Consider the following 15024-nt stretch of genomic DNA (forward strand, 5'->3'; position numbering starts at 1 on the left):
AGGTTCTTTATGTTATTTCAAATGCCCTTATACTGGGGGAGGGGCAACATACCAATCTCATCACTTCTCACCAATTCTGTTTATATAGCATTGGTAGAATATAAGCCACAGCATAATTATTTTTATGATACTTTCTCCCTCTCCCTTTTTCTCTTCTTTAAAAGGTAGCTAGCAACTTCTCAAGTCAACTATGTGCTAGCTATGTGGGATGCTAAAGATATAGGATACTACTTCATATCTATTCCAGTATAAGGACCCCTTTTAACACCAAAAAATGTCAAAACCACATACACAACAAGAGATGATCCTTTTAGTATCCGTTCCCTGAGAAAATGCAATCCTACAAAGGCACCGATATTTCATTAACTTTTGACTAATTGTGAACCTTATTAATCACAACATCCATTCACATTTTACAATAGCAGATGTGAGCAATGCTTAGTGTGAGTGCAGATTCTCAGCTTCTCAAGCCCCTTATCTCAGGACCTCCTCAACCCTCCATGGACTCAGCCTAGATGGACTGGGAAGCATAGCTCTCAGCACTCTGGGCTCAACTCTTCTGTATTAAGTATTGTCTGATTTTGTTCATGATTCACTGAAGAAGTAGTAATAGAGTTTGAAAAAATTTGAGGCAGAGTGAAGTGTTTTCTGTTCACTCAGGACCTTTCTGGGAATGATTTAATCAGAGTCTCCCTACAGCACACCCTGCTTTCTCCTCTCTTAGAACTAGTATCTGAAAATGTTTAATAAATGATTACTACCTTTCTTCCAGCTCTTACCATTATTACTATATGCCTCTTCCCCACCTACTCTAACCCCATAAATTTCCACATCCCTGGAGTGTTCTAGCTAGGAAAAGGTAAGAAGAAACAAAAACTTGAAAAACCTAATTTTTGCATCAAATAAATTTTTACAGCTTTTTTTTTTTACATTAAGTAGCAGCAGATGAAGAACTAAAATTATGCTCGACCCTTGCCTCTACCATGGTTAAGCTGAATATAATCCATCTATCCAACAGCAGCTCAATTAAAAGGAAAATATTCACTGTAGGGTTTATTCCTAAAATCTGCAGAAGGGCACTCTCTTGCAACAGATATGTCTTCCTCTTAACTGGCAATAACATACAAATCAGGCTCATTTGTTTTTTTATTCATTCAATAATGTTCTCTGTCCTTAATTTTAAAAATGGGTAAGCTGACATTTTTCTCTCTCTCCAAAATATAAAACCAAAAACTAAATTACAACTTTTGTCACCCCACTGTTTTTTGTCTTATGAGTCAGCCATTCGGAAAAGAAGTGCTCCACACCTCCCCTGCTAAATGATATTCAATGGACACCCCTCCATTCTGTTAAAGGTTAAAAAAAAAAAAAAAAAGAATTTATATTTCAAGGTGGTATTGCGATTTGTTAAGATAACATATTTTCGGGGCTTCCCTGGTGGTGCAGTGGTTGGGAGTCCACCTGCCAATGCAGGGGACGCGGGTTCGTGTCCCGGTCCGGGAAGATCCCACATGCCGCGGAGCGGCTGGGCCCGTGAGCCGTGGCCTCTGAGCCTGCGCGTCCGGAGCCTGTGCTCCGCAACGGGAGAGGCCACAACAGTGAGAGGCCCGCGTACCGGGAGAAAAAAAAAAAAAAGATAACATATTTTCTAATTCAGGTCACAGAAAAACTTCAAATCTCCATTACAATATAACTTAAATCATATTTGTATGTATTCTCAATGAATGATCCTTAAGAGTCTACAAAAATAAAGTCTGTTTTGCTTTTCCCATTTTACAATATTGTCTGGAAAAAAAAATAATTCAACCACTACCAGCTGTCACAGGACTAGCAATTCTCATTAAGCGGGTGGAAAATATGAGATGGAAAGACTATTATGAACATCTGTTTATATATCTATCACATTTTGTACTTAAAAACATCGTTCCTCCACTCGGTTGTCTGAGATATCATATCAAACTATCACTCTAGGGGACTTCCCTGGTGGTGCAGCGGTTAAGAATTCGCCTGCCAATGCAGGGGGAGACGGGTTCGAGCCCTGGTCCGGGAAGATCCCACATGCCACGGAGCTGCTGCGCCCGTGCGCCACAACTGTTGAGCCTGCGCTCTAGAGCCTGCGAGCCACAACTACTGAAGCCGGTGCGCCTGGAGCCCGTGCTCTGCAACAAGAGAAGCCACCGCAATGAGAAGACCGCGCACCGCAATGAAGAGTAGCCCCCGCTCACCGCAACTAGAGAAAGCCCGCGCACAGCAATGAAGACCCGACACAGCCGTACATACATACAAACATAAGATCATGCTATACTGCAGACAGTGAACAAAAATCAATCGTGACAAATGATAACTTGGTTTCTCACAAGTAGCTTCTCCCCTCTTTAAAGAAAAACAGGGTCTCTTCATCCTTTTTACCAAAGAATACGTGGGAATACTGACTATGGGTAAATGCCAAATATCATTAAGACTCATGCCATGCTTCAAATAACTATTTAAAATAAAACAAAGACTTAAGAAATTTAGGTGATTAGAGAACAAGGAATTGCAGAATGTGGTGGTAATGCTACATGATACTATAAACTATTAAATTGCTGGGGCAAATATAGTCTTCCTAAGCCATGAATGTTTTTTTTAAAATTCAGATTCTTGTTTTTCAAGTTCTTCCAAATAAAATAAAAAGACAAATGATGGCCATGATTGTATAATTTATTTAAAGGAGGGGGAGAAAAGAGTAATTTCTATTTTTAATATTTCTACATTAATAAAACAACTTCTATGTTGGCAAAGTGTTGGCTTAGCCATAAGCTACATTTATACCCATTAAGTCAGCATATCACAATTGCCAAATATATGTGTAAGCACCCCCCAAAAGAGTAACAAACAAAGCAAGCAAGCTCTGGTAAAATGTGTATAGAGTTGTCATAAGCACAGTGGCAGATTTCTAAACTTTAAAATCATGTCTGCATTCATCCTCCCTTTTCATCAAATTTAACCACAGGAGCTTAGGTGAAACAATAATAATAATTTTTAAATAAATATATGTAATCACCAATTATTTTAGAATCTTTCCTTATAAGAGTGTATTTTAACTACAAAAACCTCACCCATTCCTAACTTGTTTCTCAATAATATTCACCCATTCTGTTTAACCTTCAATTTCTCAATAGAGAACACATGCTACTCAAAAAGCCAACGTAATTATTGTTGTAATGCCATGAAGAATGCTCTTCCTAGTAACAAAACTCTAATATTACAGTTGGTACCCGGTACGTTCACTATTTACACCACCATCCTCTCCCCTTCCCATCACCACCATTTTACTGGCAGAATATTCACAAGGCTGAAGGTTGTTTTTCATCTCAGCAAAGAGAATGCTTAAAATTGGATGGCTAGCCACAAACCAGAAGTTAGAAGCTACATAAAAATAAACACAAATGTGTCTAAATTTTTCTATGTTCAACCTCTAAAGAAAGCAGTAACATCCTTCCTTATTCATAATTCCCTAAATTAAAGCCAGGAGCCTTTCACCCAAATATACTAATAAATTGATTTAATGTCATCATTTTGCCATCACATCATGTTCTCCATACACTAGTGTACTATAATTAAATTCATTTTACCATGCTGGGTTCTTCACCTCCTATTTTCTTTCCAGGGTTTTTCCTGTATCATTCTTTAACTACCAAAGTATTTCTCCATAATATTTTCCTAAATATTAAATCTATGAACAAAAAGACAACCCTGAAGACTAACCAGGGAAAAGATAAATCAACACACCTTAATACAAAATACCAACATTACGTATAAACTATTAGGCAACCAACAGAAAGGTAAGCATCAGCTGTATGCCCAAGAACCTCAATTTAAAATATTATGTAGTAGAAACAATTTTGGTAAACAGAAGTGAACACACATTTACATATCAAAATAGGCAACTATAGACCCATTTCTGACTTGAGAGAAACATATCTTAATTCTGTTTATTAAGTAAAATAGGTATTTTATGAAAATATCTCCTTAGAGGTATAATCATTCGATTGACAGATAAAATAATTGCTTTAAAAATACTTCTGAGTCATTTTGTCCTTACCTGCAGGCATGAACCATTACTGCATGCAGTGACTGTTCCATTTCCTAGCACAGACTTGAAGAAGCATCATATCTCTCTTTCAGAATGTGACTAATATGTGGGTTTGCAATTCCTAAGCTATTTACAAATGGCACTCCCTTTCCACATAAGAAAATATTTAATACAACCGAAAGCTAAGTATTTTTAACCTAGATCTTACAAACAATATTGGTAATTTTGTGTAGCAACAACCTCAAAATACAGGAAACAAACCTAGTACTAGTATTTCCTTAAAGAATGCAAGATTTCTGTTTATTTTTTAGCTAAGGATATTATTTTTTAAAGCCTTCAACAGCTGTCACACACGAACCACCAGTCTGCTGTGTTATGGTGTGCATGCTGCAGCTGATTAGGCTTCACTATTTTTTTTTTAAATCAATTAGCCTTTGTAAAAGCAGAACAGCTTACCGAAATACACGTCTTCAAAACAGCACAATGACCAGCATGCAATACGATACGTTATATAGCAAACTTGACAAGAAAAAAATACACCCTGATTTGTTTCTTAGCAATGCTACACCATTAATTGTTCATGCAAGAGATGTAGCTGTACCTTTCTGAAGAGGACGACTTCTCAGAGTTAACTGACATCAGCAGCTCAATCTTCTGCTTGATTTCTGGAAAAATCAGAAAATATTCACAACCAAGATTGCCTGCCCTTGCTTTCAAGCCTTATATCAAGAGATTTTTCTTCCCTAATCCCTTTTGTTCAAAATGAGGCCACAAGATTCGCAGTACTTCTGTTAGGACTGGGATTCAATGGTGCTCTAAAGGGAAAAAGCTCCAGAGGCATCAGGCCTTGCTAAACTATGCACATGACTGTTTATGAAAGCAGGAAGTACCATTTCTTTCAAGCAGAGGGGTGTTTTCTTTTTTTAAGGTAGAACTAGCATGGCTCTACAGGAAGATTTTTAAATGCAGCGAATTAAAATACAAACCAAAAATGCTAACAACTAGATTGAACATACCAGATAATTTAAGAAGTCTTGGTAATAAAGTTACAGACTGTAATAAACAGATAGGCAACCCTTGGCTACTTCTATTTCATCAGCCCTGAAAAATATGGCTCAGTGAATCATTTTTATCACTTAAGAATGAAATATTAAACCAGAATCCCAATTTTTAGACTAAAAATATTTTAATCTGCTATAATTTACTGATGGTCTTTAAAGATACATTTATATCTACTCCCTAACTCCTTTAGAAAAACACTTCTGTTTTACACCTTAATTTTCCCCTCCTCCTTCACAGTACAGCACAAGTGAACAGCAACACCCAGTTACAAGCAGATAATATACTTGTCCTTTTAGGAGAGGACTGACAACGCTATCTACAACAGAAATGTAAGTGCCAATTCAATTTAATTAAAAGATCATTGCCGATACTGATTCGGAAAAAAAAGATTATAGACAAAAAGGGAAGGTGAGGTAAAAATAAAAGAGGAAAAAGAGAAGGAAAAAAAACCTAACACATTTCCTTTAAAATATTAACCATTAATATAAAGCACATAATTTTACATGAGTAAAGCTGATGTGGTCCTATTATCTAGACTATTTCACATATAAAGCTGTTTTCCTATTTGTAAATGTGTTTTCCTATTCAAAATCTTAAAAATGCACATACCAAATATAAAACACAATCCCACTAAATCTATAGGCAGTTTCAGGATTTCAAAGTAGACCTCAATAGTTTGGGATTTTTTTTTAAAGGGTAAAACAAATTTTAAGTTTTAAGAATCTTGATTCTAGAAATCCAAGGAATATGAAATGTAAAGGAAAAAAGGAAAATAATTAGTTGCATAAAATACAATGGGCCTGTACAGAAATATCCTCTCAGCGTTGTTAAAATAAGAGTTTTTCCAAATTTTTTAAGCTAACAACTTCATCCAATGGGCATTATAAAGCTGGCATGAATATCTAATGAGAGCACGGACTCTACCACAGGCTACAGCCAAACTACCAATGGGGAGAGCATATAGCACAGTGGTGAAATTGAGATGATAATAATGAAACTTACCTTGAGGAGTCTTATGTGGATTACAGAGCCTGGCACCTGGTGCCGTAGTGAATGCTCAGTAACGCCCCGTTTAAAAAGAGCATGGCATTTAAGAACTCAGGCTCCAGGATCCGCCACCAAGCAGCCTAGGATTTGAAAGCAGGCTTCTCCATCATTTTTAACAGCCATATGACCTTGGGGAAATAAACTATCTCCTCTCCTATAAAATGGGGATAATAATTCTACATGAAGGGCTGTTGTAAGGATTTAATGACATAACCCATGAAAGGCACGTAGTGTTGTACTTGGAACGTAGTAATAAGCCCTCACTGCCTAGCAAAGGATGGGATCCTAAATAAATATTTGTTGAATGACCTAATGAGGTATACTAGGTCTGTTCCATTTTAAAGAGCTTTTCTATAGTTTTAATCCACCTTCTCCTTCTTACTACCAACCTTAACATTCACCTTTTTATCACCGTAGTATTGATATTATTATATGTGGAAATTAAACTTTAACCTGTGTCTCAGCCTTCCTTTCTAGAGGAATTATTCTCGGTTTATCAACTAGCCACTTCAGGAATGAGGTGACACTTGAGTTCTTCTTCACCGTGGCAATTTTTCATTCCAAAAAGACAGAAAGTTCACACTTCAGGGTATCTCTATAATATCTATGCACTTAAGCTGAAAGTCCCCAAGATTAAACTGCATAGCTCTAATGAAGTATATGCCCATCTTACATATATTAGAAAGAAAAGTTAAAGCTCTAAACCATTTTCTGGCTGGTGACTTTGGAAGCTACAAACCAAAAAGGTTTCAAATAATTCATGGAAAGGTTTCCAACATGACTGTCACATTTTTTTTCAAACCTTCAGATCTGTTTATAGCTCCAGAAGGACTGAAAGTTTCAGGAATGTTCACAAATACCACATTAACATTGTATCCACTGAGGGCCATGCATTCCCTCTACACTCCTATCTAATCCTTATCAATACCAGCCAAGGGTCTGATTACTCCCCATGTTCATTCTACCACAATAAACGCCACAGTCCTGGGGGGCTTTGATGTTCATGTCAATATGATTCCAAACACCCTTGGTTAAGGGCCTTGGGCTCCTCAATAGTGTCCTGAACCTCTGATCACCTGAGTCATCTACTACCATGACCACACGTAGGATGCTCTCCTACACAAACTGCAAATATGTCCCCCAAATTAGTTGTTTTTCTATATCTATACTGGATATTTCACAGTATCCAGGGCCCTATACTTTATTTTTCTGCAATTAATCCCACCAGTCTTTTCCTTTACGAATTACGGTTTTCCTGTTAAACTCACATTTCCTTATTTCACAAATAAATAAGCAAGTAGTACCTATATCTCTAATACTTCATTTTCTACTCAATAACCTGAGTTTGAAGACTCCTGGAACACTTAGGGTCCACAGCTGAACCAATCCCTAAGAACCCTGACAAGGAATAGCAGTGAACAATAACTACTACCAAAACATAGTCCAGTAAAGGAGGTGCTTCAAAGATTCAGACCCTAGAAGAGAAACTGGGCAGTCCTGAATCCACCTAGAATCCTAAGAGCAATAGCAAAATAAGCGTAACACAGGGCTCCCATGGAGAGGATCCACTACCGTGTCCTTTAAGATCACTAAACACCGAGCATGAGCTCACAAAGGACGCTTATTTTTATGACATGGAAATTAAATAAGACATCATAATTGGGCAAACAGTTCTACCTAAACTCGTAGACCTACATCCTTTTAACATCGGTGTTATTCTAACAGATTTACTAAATTTCCTCTCACTTGGCAAATTTGGAGCCATTTCAGGCTACAAGAAACAGGTATGTGCTCAGGTTACTTCAGGTGACAGGATAATACAGCAAGAATACATCTAGAAGTTAAGAGGAGGAAAAAAAATGCCTCAGTAGGCCTCAGAACCAGAATCCTGTTCAGAAGACGGGGCAGCTCTTGAAACCCAGTTACAATACCAAGTGCTCTGAGGGACTGTTCTCCACCTTAACCTTTCCCCATCCTGGCGGTCAAAACCTCTGACCCTAATTCCATTTCTCCCTTCGCTACCAACTCGTAACCACTTCTCTTTACTTCACATGTTCACAGATTCTCCTGCCTTGGAATGCATACTTACGGCCTTCTCTCACCTTAAGCGAGTATCTTTAAGGGGCTCCTGTTTAAGCTTGCAAGAAGGCCTGCAGACACTTTTCCTGCTCAGGTGTCAATCCATGATACTACCATCTGGGACCAAGTATTGAGGTCCTGACTCAAAATTCAAGAGACTGACACAAAAGAGACTCTTCATAAAGGGACAGGAGTAAAGCAAGCTCTCTGAGACATCTAGGAAGATCAATGATTAAATGCTCCCAACATCCTGAAGATCAGTCTAGCCTAAAAAGGAGTCCCTGTTATCCCAGCATTCATTATTCAAGTTTTCTTTGTGATGAGAATGCACAGAAAAGCAAAAATTGTGCAAAAAATGACCACTGATAAACTGACCATTCAAACAACTGTCCCTGATATTCACCAGCCTCTACCCCCATCCATCAAATGCCTTCTCTGTTCAGTCTCTCACTGGTGGTCATACAGCCCAACAATTCAAACAAAATGCAAGTCCAGAGCAAAGTGAACACTGAAAATCTGAAACAAAGGATGGAACTTTAGACAAAGATGACGGACAATACTAAAGAAATGTTAGAATCCCAGGCAAACCCATTGACAAATGACAATATAGAAAGGAGTTAAGAAGGTTAGTAATTGTTAAGAGTAATCAGCAAGGACAATAATATGCTAAGTGTCTCAGGAATGATAATTATTTGATTATGAGAGACTACTGGGGGAAAATAATAATACTCTTAAATAGTCTGCAAAAATATCCAACATTACAATTGCATTACTACTTAAAAGATATCCAGTCACATTATTACAGTCACCCCCTGGTATTCATGGGGTGGGGGGGGCTGATTGGTTCCAGGACTCCCACCCCCACCCCCTACCCACTGCTGATAACAAAATCCACAAATGCTCAAGTCCCTTATATAAATGAGGTAGTACAGGCAGCCCTCAGTATCCATGGATTCAGAACCCACAGGGATCAACTGTATATAAAACTTAATACGAATATGTATGTCAGAAACAATCAGCACTTGATACCACTCTTCCTTCTAAAACTCAGTAAACTCAGTACATATTTTTCAACTACAGCTTGAACTTTTGTTAAATAAAATAAGCTTACTTCTAAAATCTGATTTTATTTTTCAAAATAAAGTCTCAATTTCACCCGCCTTCCTTAAAAGCAGTCTTTTTCTGGTATCAAATTTCCTCCTGCTATAGTTCCAAAACAGTATTACTTTATATTCCTGAATATAGTACAATGCCAACCAACAACAATATGTATGCTCCAAACTCTACAATGGGGCGGGCTGGGGTGGGCGGGGGTAATTGGCGGGGGATTGGAGGAGGAGGAGAAGAAGGTGGTCTCAGGCTGGTTAGGTTTCCGGCTTAAAACTTTCAAGGTAGCTAATGCTGCCACTTACAAGAAACTTCACTTCCTAAAGAAAATGTTTTCCTCTGTCAGTTTTAAAATTATTATTCTGAGTGCAACTTATAACCCAAAAGAAATGCTAGTTTAAAAGGAAAGACTTGTTATTGATTTCCAAATCCTAGTAAGGAAAGTGGGTCAATCCCCTAAAATTGGGATTCTCCTTCTCACCCACCCCCCTGGAAGCCACCAAGCAAGAAGGCAGACAAAAGAGACCAATGCTAGGGTTGTGTCTGCACCAGGCCAAGACCCCAGATCATCCATCCTAACACTGTATGCAGCACCATAAAACTTTAAGTTCATCACACAGTACTTGTTACCGATGCTTGGTTATTTTTATGTTGAGGAATTTCAGAAACAAATACAAAACTGCATTAAAGTGTGAAAATATGAATGTTTAAATAAATTCCTATTTCTATTAGCCTCACCATCAATGACTTCTATTAGCAATGAAATGTAATGAAATTAATCCCTGAAAACTGTCTACAGGTTTCTCACCACAGCAGAGTATCATTAATAGTTAATCTAGCCACTAAACAGAACAAAGGCACTCTTAACCCTCGCTCTGTTGGGGAGACAGAAGAAGTAACACAAGTTCTTAGATAACTGAGCTGTTACACTCAGGGTGAGATCCAATGCTCTATTCACCATGAAATCAAGTTTTAAAACATTCTCTATTTTATACTTACAAAATAATTATCACTTGTACATTTTACTAGTATAATATATGAATTTTAGAAATTATATCAGAGAATAGTAATCAGAAAAAGGAAGTATTTTTATAATGCTAACCTAAAGATAGTTTTTCTTACTAGATATTAATATACAACTGAAACTACTCGGTTCTCCAAAATTATGACTTACAATGTCCTAAATTAAGACTGTTTAATTTCATTTACCATTTTGGCACATAAAGAACTCTGGGTTCACCAAAGAAGTCAAGGCCCACTCAACCATCTTAAAAAGAAAATTCACTATCTTAAGAGGTGACAAAATTATTGTGCAAGGTTTATTTAAATGTGTAAGAAAACAAGCCATATCAAAATGTGTGCGTATAAGGAGGAATTAGTGTCCCCAACTCCTAACCAACATTAACTTTCAAACTTAGGAACTGAAATTTATGTGATATAGTCCAATTTTTCCACCTTTCTATACTCCTTCAGTAAGAACAGGTACTGAGCTAGGTGTTACCTGAGCAGGGGGAAGAAAAAATATGTCACAAAAATATGTAAGGCAAAATTCCTTCCCTTAGAGAGTTCACAGCCTAATATTTAACATTTAGCTTGAACCAAATAGCTTATTTAAGCCCCTTATATGAATTAACTCATTTAATCCCCACAACAACTGGAGAAGGTACGTACTCAATATTTCCATTTTACATGCATAGAAACTGAAGCTTTGAAAGTTTAAGAAATTTTCTCAAGATTCCAGGGCTAAACAACTCCACTTAGAATAGCATCAAAAATAAAATATTTAGGAATAAATTCAACCAAGGTGAGAGACTTGTACAATGAAAACTACAAAACACTGTTGAAAAAAGTTAAAGACCCAAATAATTGGAAAGACATCCTGTGTTCATGGATTGGAAGATTTACTATTGTTAAGATGGCAATATTCCTCAAATTGATCTACAGAGTCATACAATCCCTATCAAAATTCCAACTGCCTTTTTTTGCAGAAATCAACAAGCTGACCCTAAAATTCATATGGAAATGTCAAGGGACCCTGAATAGGCAAAACAATCCTTAAAAAAGTAGAACAAAGTTGCAAGGCTCACACATAAATTTCAAAACTTACTACAAAGCTACAGTAATCAAAACAGTGGGGAACTGGCATAAAGATAGACATATAGATCAATGCAATGGAATTAGAGTGCAGAAATAAACCCTCACATTACAGTCAACTGATTTTTGACAAGCGTGCCAAGGTCATTCAATTGGGAAAGACAGTCTCTTCAAAAGATGGTGCTCAAAACTGGATGTCCACATGCAAAAGAATAAAGCTGGACTCCTGTTGCACACCATATACAAAATATTAATTCAAACTGGACCAAAGACCTAAATATAAAGGCTGAAAGTATAAAATTTTTAAAAGGAAACATAGGTGTAAACCTTTATTTTCGATTAGGTTAAAGTTTCTTAAATATGACACCAAAAGCACAAAGAACAGAAGAATAAATAGATGCATTGAACGTAAGAATTAAAAACTTTTGTGCTCGCTTCAGCAGCACATATACTAAAATTGGAATGATACAGAGAAGATTAGCATGGCCCCTGCGCAAGGATGACACGCAAATTCGTGAAGCATTCTATATTTTTTCACAGCAAAGGAAACCATAAACAAGACGAAAAGACAGCCCTCAGAATGGGAGAAAAGATTTGCAAACGGAGCAACTGACAAAGGATTAATCTCCAAAATATACAAACAGCTCATGCAGCTCAATATCAAAAAACCAAACAACCCAATCCCAAAATGGGCAGAAGACCTAAACAGACATTTCTCCAAAGAAGATATACAGATTGCCAACAAACACATGAAAGGATGCTCAACATCACTAATCATTAGAGAAATGCAAATCAAAACTACAATGAGGGGGCTTCCCTGGTGGCACAGCAGTTGAGAGTCCGCCTGCCGATGCGGGGAACACGGGTTCGTGCCCAGGTCCGGGAAGATCCTACCTGCGGCGCAGCGGCTGGGCCCGTGAGCCATGGCGGCTGAGCCTGCACGTCCGGACCCTGTGCTCCGCAACGGGAGAGGCCACAACAGTGAGACGCCCGCGTACCGCAAAAAAAAAAAAAAAAAAAAAAAAAAAAAAAGTACAGCAAGGTATCACCTCACGCTGGTCAGAATGGCCATCATCAAAAAATCTACAAACGGCTTCCCTGGTGGCGCAGTGGTTGGGAGTCCGCCTGCCGATGCAGGGGACACCGGTTCGTGCCCCGGTCGGGGGAGATCCCACATACCGCGGAGCGGCTGGGCCCGTGAGCCATGGCCGCTGAGCCTGCGCGTCCGGAGCCTGTGCTCCGCAACGGGAGAGGCCACAACAGTGAGAGGCCCGCGTACCGCAAAAAAAAAAAAAAAAAATCTACAAACAACAAATGCTGGAGAGGGTGTGGAGAAAAGGGAACCCTCCTGCACTGTTGGTGGGAATGTAAATTGATACAGCTACTATGGAGAACAGTACGGAGGTTCCTTATAAAAACAGAATTACCATATGATCCAGCAATCCCACTACTGGGCATATACCCAGAGAAAACCATAATTCAAAAAGACACGTGCACCCCAGGGTTCATTGCAGTACTATTTACAATAGCCAGGTCATGGAAGCAACCTAAATGCCCATCGACAGATAAATGGATTAAGATGTGGTACATATATACAATGGAATTATTACTCAGCCATAAAAAGGAACGAAATTGGGTCATTTGTTGAGACGTGGATGGATCTAGAGACTGTCATATAGAGTGAAGTAAATCAGAAAGAGAAAAACAAATATAGTATATTAACGCATATATGTGGAAGCTAGAAAAATGGTACAGATGAACCGGTTTGCAGGGCACAAATTGAGACACAGATGTAGAGAACAAACGTATGGACAGCAAGGGGAGAAAGCGGCAGGGGGCGGGGGGATGAACTGGGCAATTGGGATTGATATGTATACACTAATATGTATAACATGGATAAACTAATAAGAACCTGCTGTATAAAAAATAAAATAAAATTCAAATTTTTTAAAAAAAAATAAATTCTAAAAAAATGCTGGAGAGGGTGTAGAGAAAAGGAACCCTCTTGCACTGTTGGTGGGGATGTAAACTGATACAGCCACTATGGAGAACAGTATGGAGGTTCCTTAAAAAACTAAAAATAGAACTACCATACGACCCAGCAATCCCACTACTGGGCATATACCCTGAGAAAACCATATTTCAAAAAGAGTCATATACCACAATGTTCACTGCAGCTCTACTTACAATAGCCAGGATGTGGAAGCAACCTAAGTGTCCATCGATGGATGAATGGATAAAGAAGATGTGGCACATATATACAATGGAATATTACTCAGCCATAAAAAGAAACGAAATTGGGTTATTTGCAGTGAGGTGGATGGACCTAGAGTCTGTCATACAGAGTGAAGTAAGTCAGAAAGAGAAAAACTAATACCATATGCTAACACATATATATGGAATCTAAAAAAAAAATGGTTCTGAAGAACCTAGGGGCAGGACAGGAATAAAGACACAGATGTAGAGAATGGACTTGAGGACACAGGGAGGGGGAAGGGTAAGCTGGGACGAAGTGAGAGAGTGGCATGGACATATATACACTACCAAATGTAAAATAGCTAGTGGGAAGCAGCTGCATAGCACAGGGAGATCGGCTCGGTGCTTTGTGACCACCTAGAGGGGTGGGATAGGGAGGGTGGAAGGGAGACGCAAGAGGGAGGAGATAGGAGGATATATGTATGCATACAGCTGATTCACTTTGTTATACAGCAGAAACTAACAAAACATTGTAAAGCAATTATTCTCCAATAAAGATGTTTAAAAAAAAGAAAAACATTTCATAAGACTATAGCTGCCATAGACGGTGATTCCTCCAATGGATCTCGACAAAGTAAACTGTAAACCTCTGGAAAGGACTCACCATTCTAAATGCCATTAAGAACATTCATGATTTTCCAGGGAAGAGGTCAAAATATTAACATTAACAGGAGTTTAGAAGAAATGGACTCCAACCCTTATGAATGACTTTGAGGGGTTCAAGATTTCAATGAAGAATCAACTGCAGGTGTGGTAGAAACAGCAGGAGAACGAGAGTTAGAAGTGGAGCCTGAAGATGTGACTGAATGGCTGCCATCTCATGAGAAGATTTCACGGATAAGGAGTTGCTTTTTATGAATGAGGAGAGAAAGTGGTTCCTTGAGATGGAATCTACTCCTGGTGAAGATGCTGTATAAGATTGTTGAAATGACAACAAAGGATTTAGAATATGGCATAAACTTAGTTGATAAAGGAGCACCAGGATTTGAAAGGATTGACTCCAATTTTGAAAACAGTTCCACTATGGGTAAAATGCATGCTACAGAGAAATCATTCGTGAATGGAAGAGTCAATCATTGTGGCAAACTTCACTGTTGTCTTATTTTAAGAAACTGCCGTAGCCTTCCCAAACTTCAGTAGCCACCACCCTGAACAGTCAGCAGCCATCAACCCTGATGCAGAGTCTTCTACTAGGAAAAAGATTGGGGCTTCCCTGGTGGCGCAGTGGTTAAGAATCCGCCTGCCAATGCAGGGGACACGGGTTCAAGCCCTAGTCCGGGAAGATCCCACATGTCACAGAGCAA

The 15024-nt window shown here is 38.4% G+C and overlaps 1 protein-coding gene and 1 non-coding gene across 14 annotated transcripts in view; one reads left to right on the forward strand and one right to left on the reverse strand.

Annotated features, from left to right (window-relative positions):
• SRPK2 (SRSF protein kinase 2) overlaps positions 1-15024 on the reverse strand; it is a 230210-nt gene that overhangs the window by 126177 nt on the left and 89009 nt on the right. For 3 of the 13 annotated variants that reach the window (XM_032643947.1, XM_032643943.1, XM_032643949.1), the window contains one exon: positions 4677-4740. The exons of 8 other annotated variants lie outside the window; for them this stretch is intronic. In XM_032643947.1, the coding sequence (XP_032499838.1) occupies positions 4677-4740 (64 nt within the window). Of the gene's footprint in view, positions 1-4676; positions 4949-15024 lie in introns of those variants that run through there. 2 more of the 13 variants (XM_032643953.1, XM_032643954.1) reach the window with 1 other exon arrangement.
• On the forward strand, positions 11892-11998 carry LOC116759921. The gene has a single exon (XR_004351585.1). It is a non-coding gene; the product is annotated as a U6 spliceosomal RNA (small nuclear RNA).

Source organism: Phocoena sinus, chromosome 9, assembly GCF_008692025.1.
Source record: "Phocoena sinus isolate mPhoSin1 chromosome 9, mPhoSin1.pri, whole genome shotgun sequence".
Classification (NCBI taxonomy): Eukaryota; Metazoa; Chordata; class Mammalia; order Artiodactyla; family Phocoenidae; genus Phocoena; species Phocoena sinus.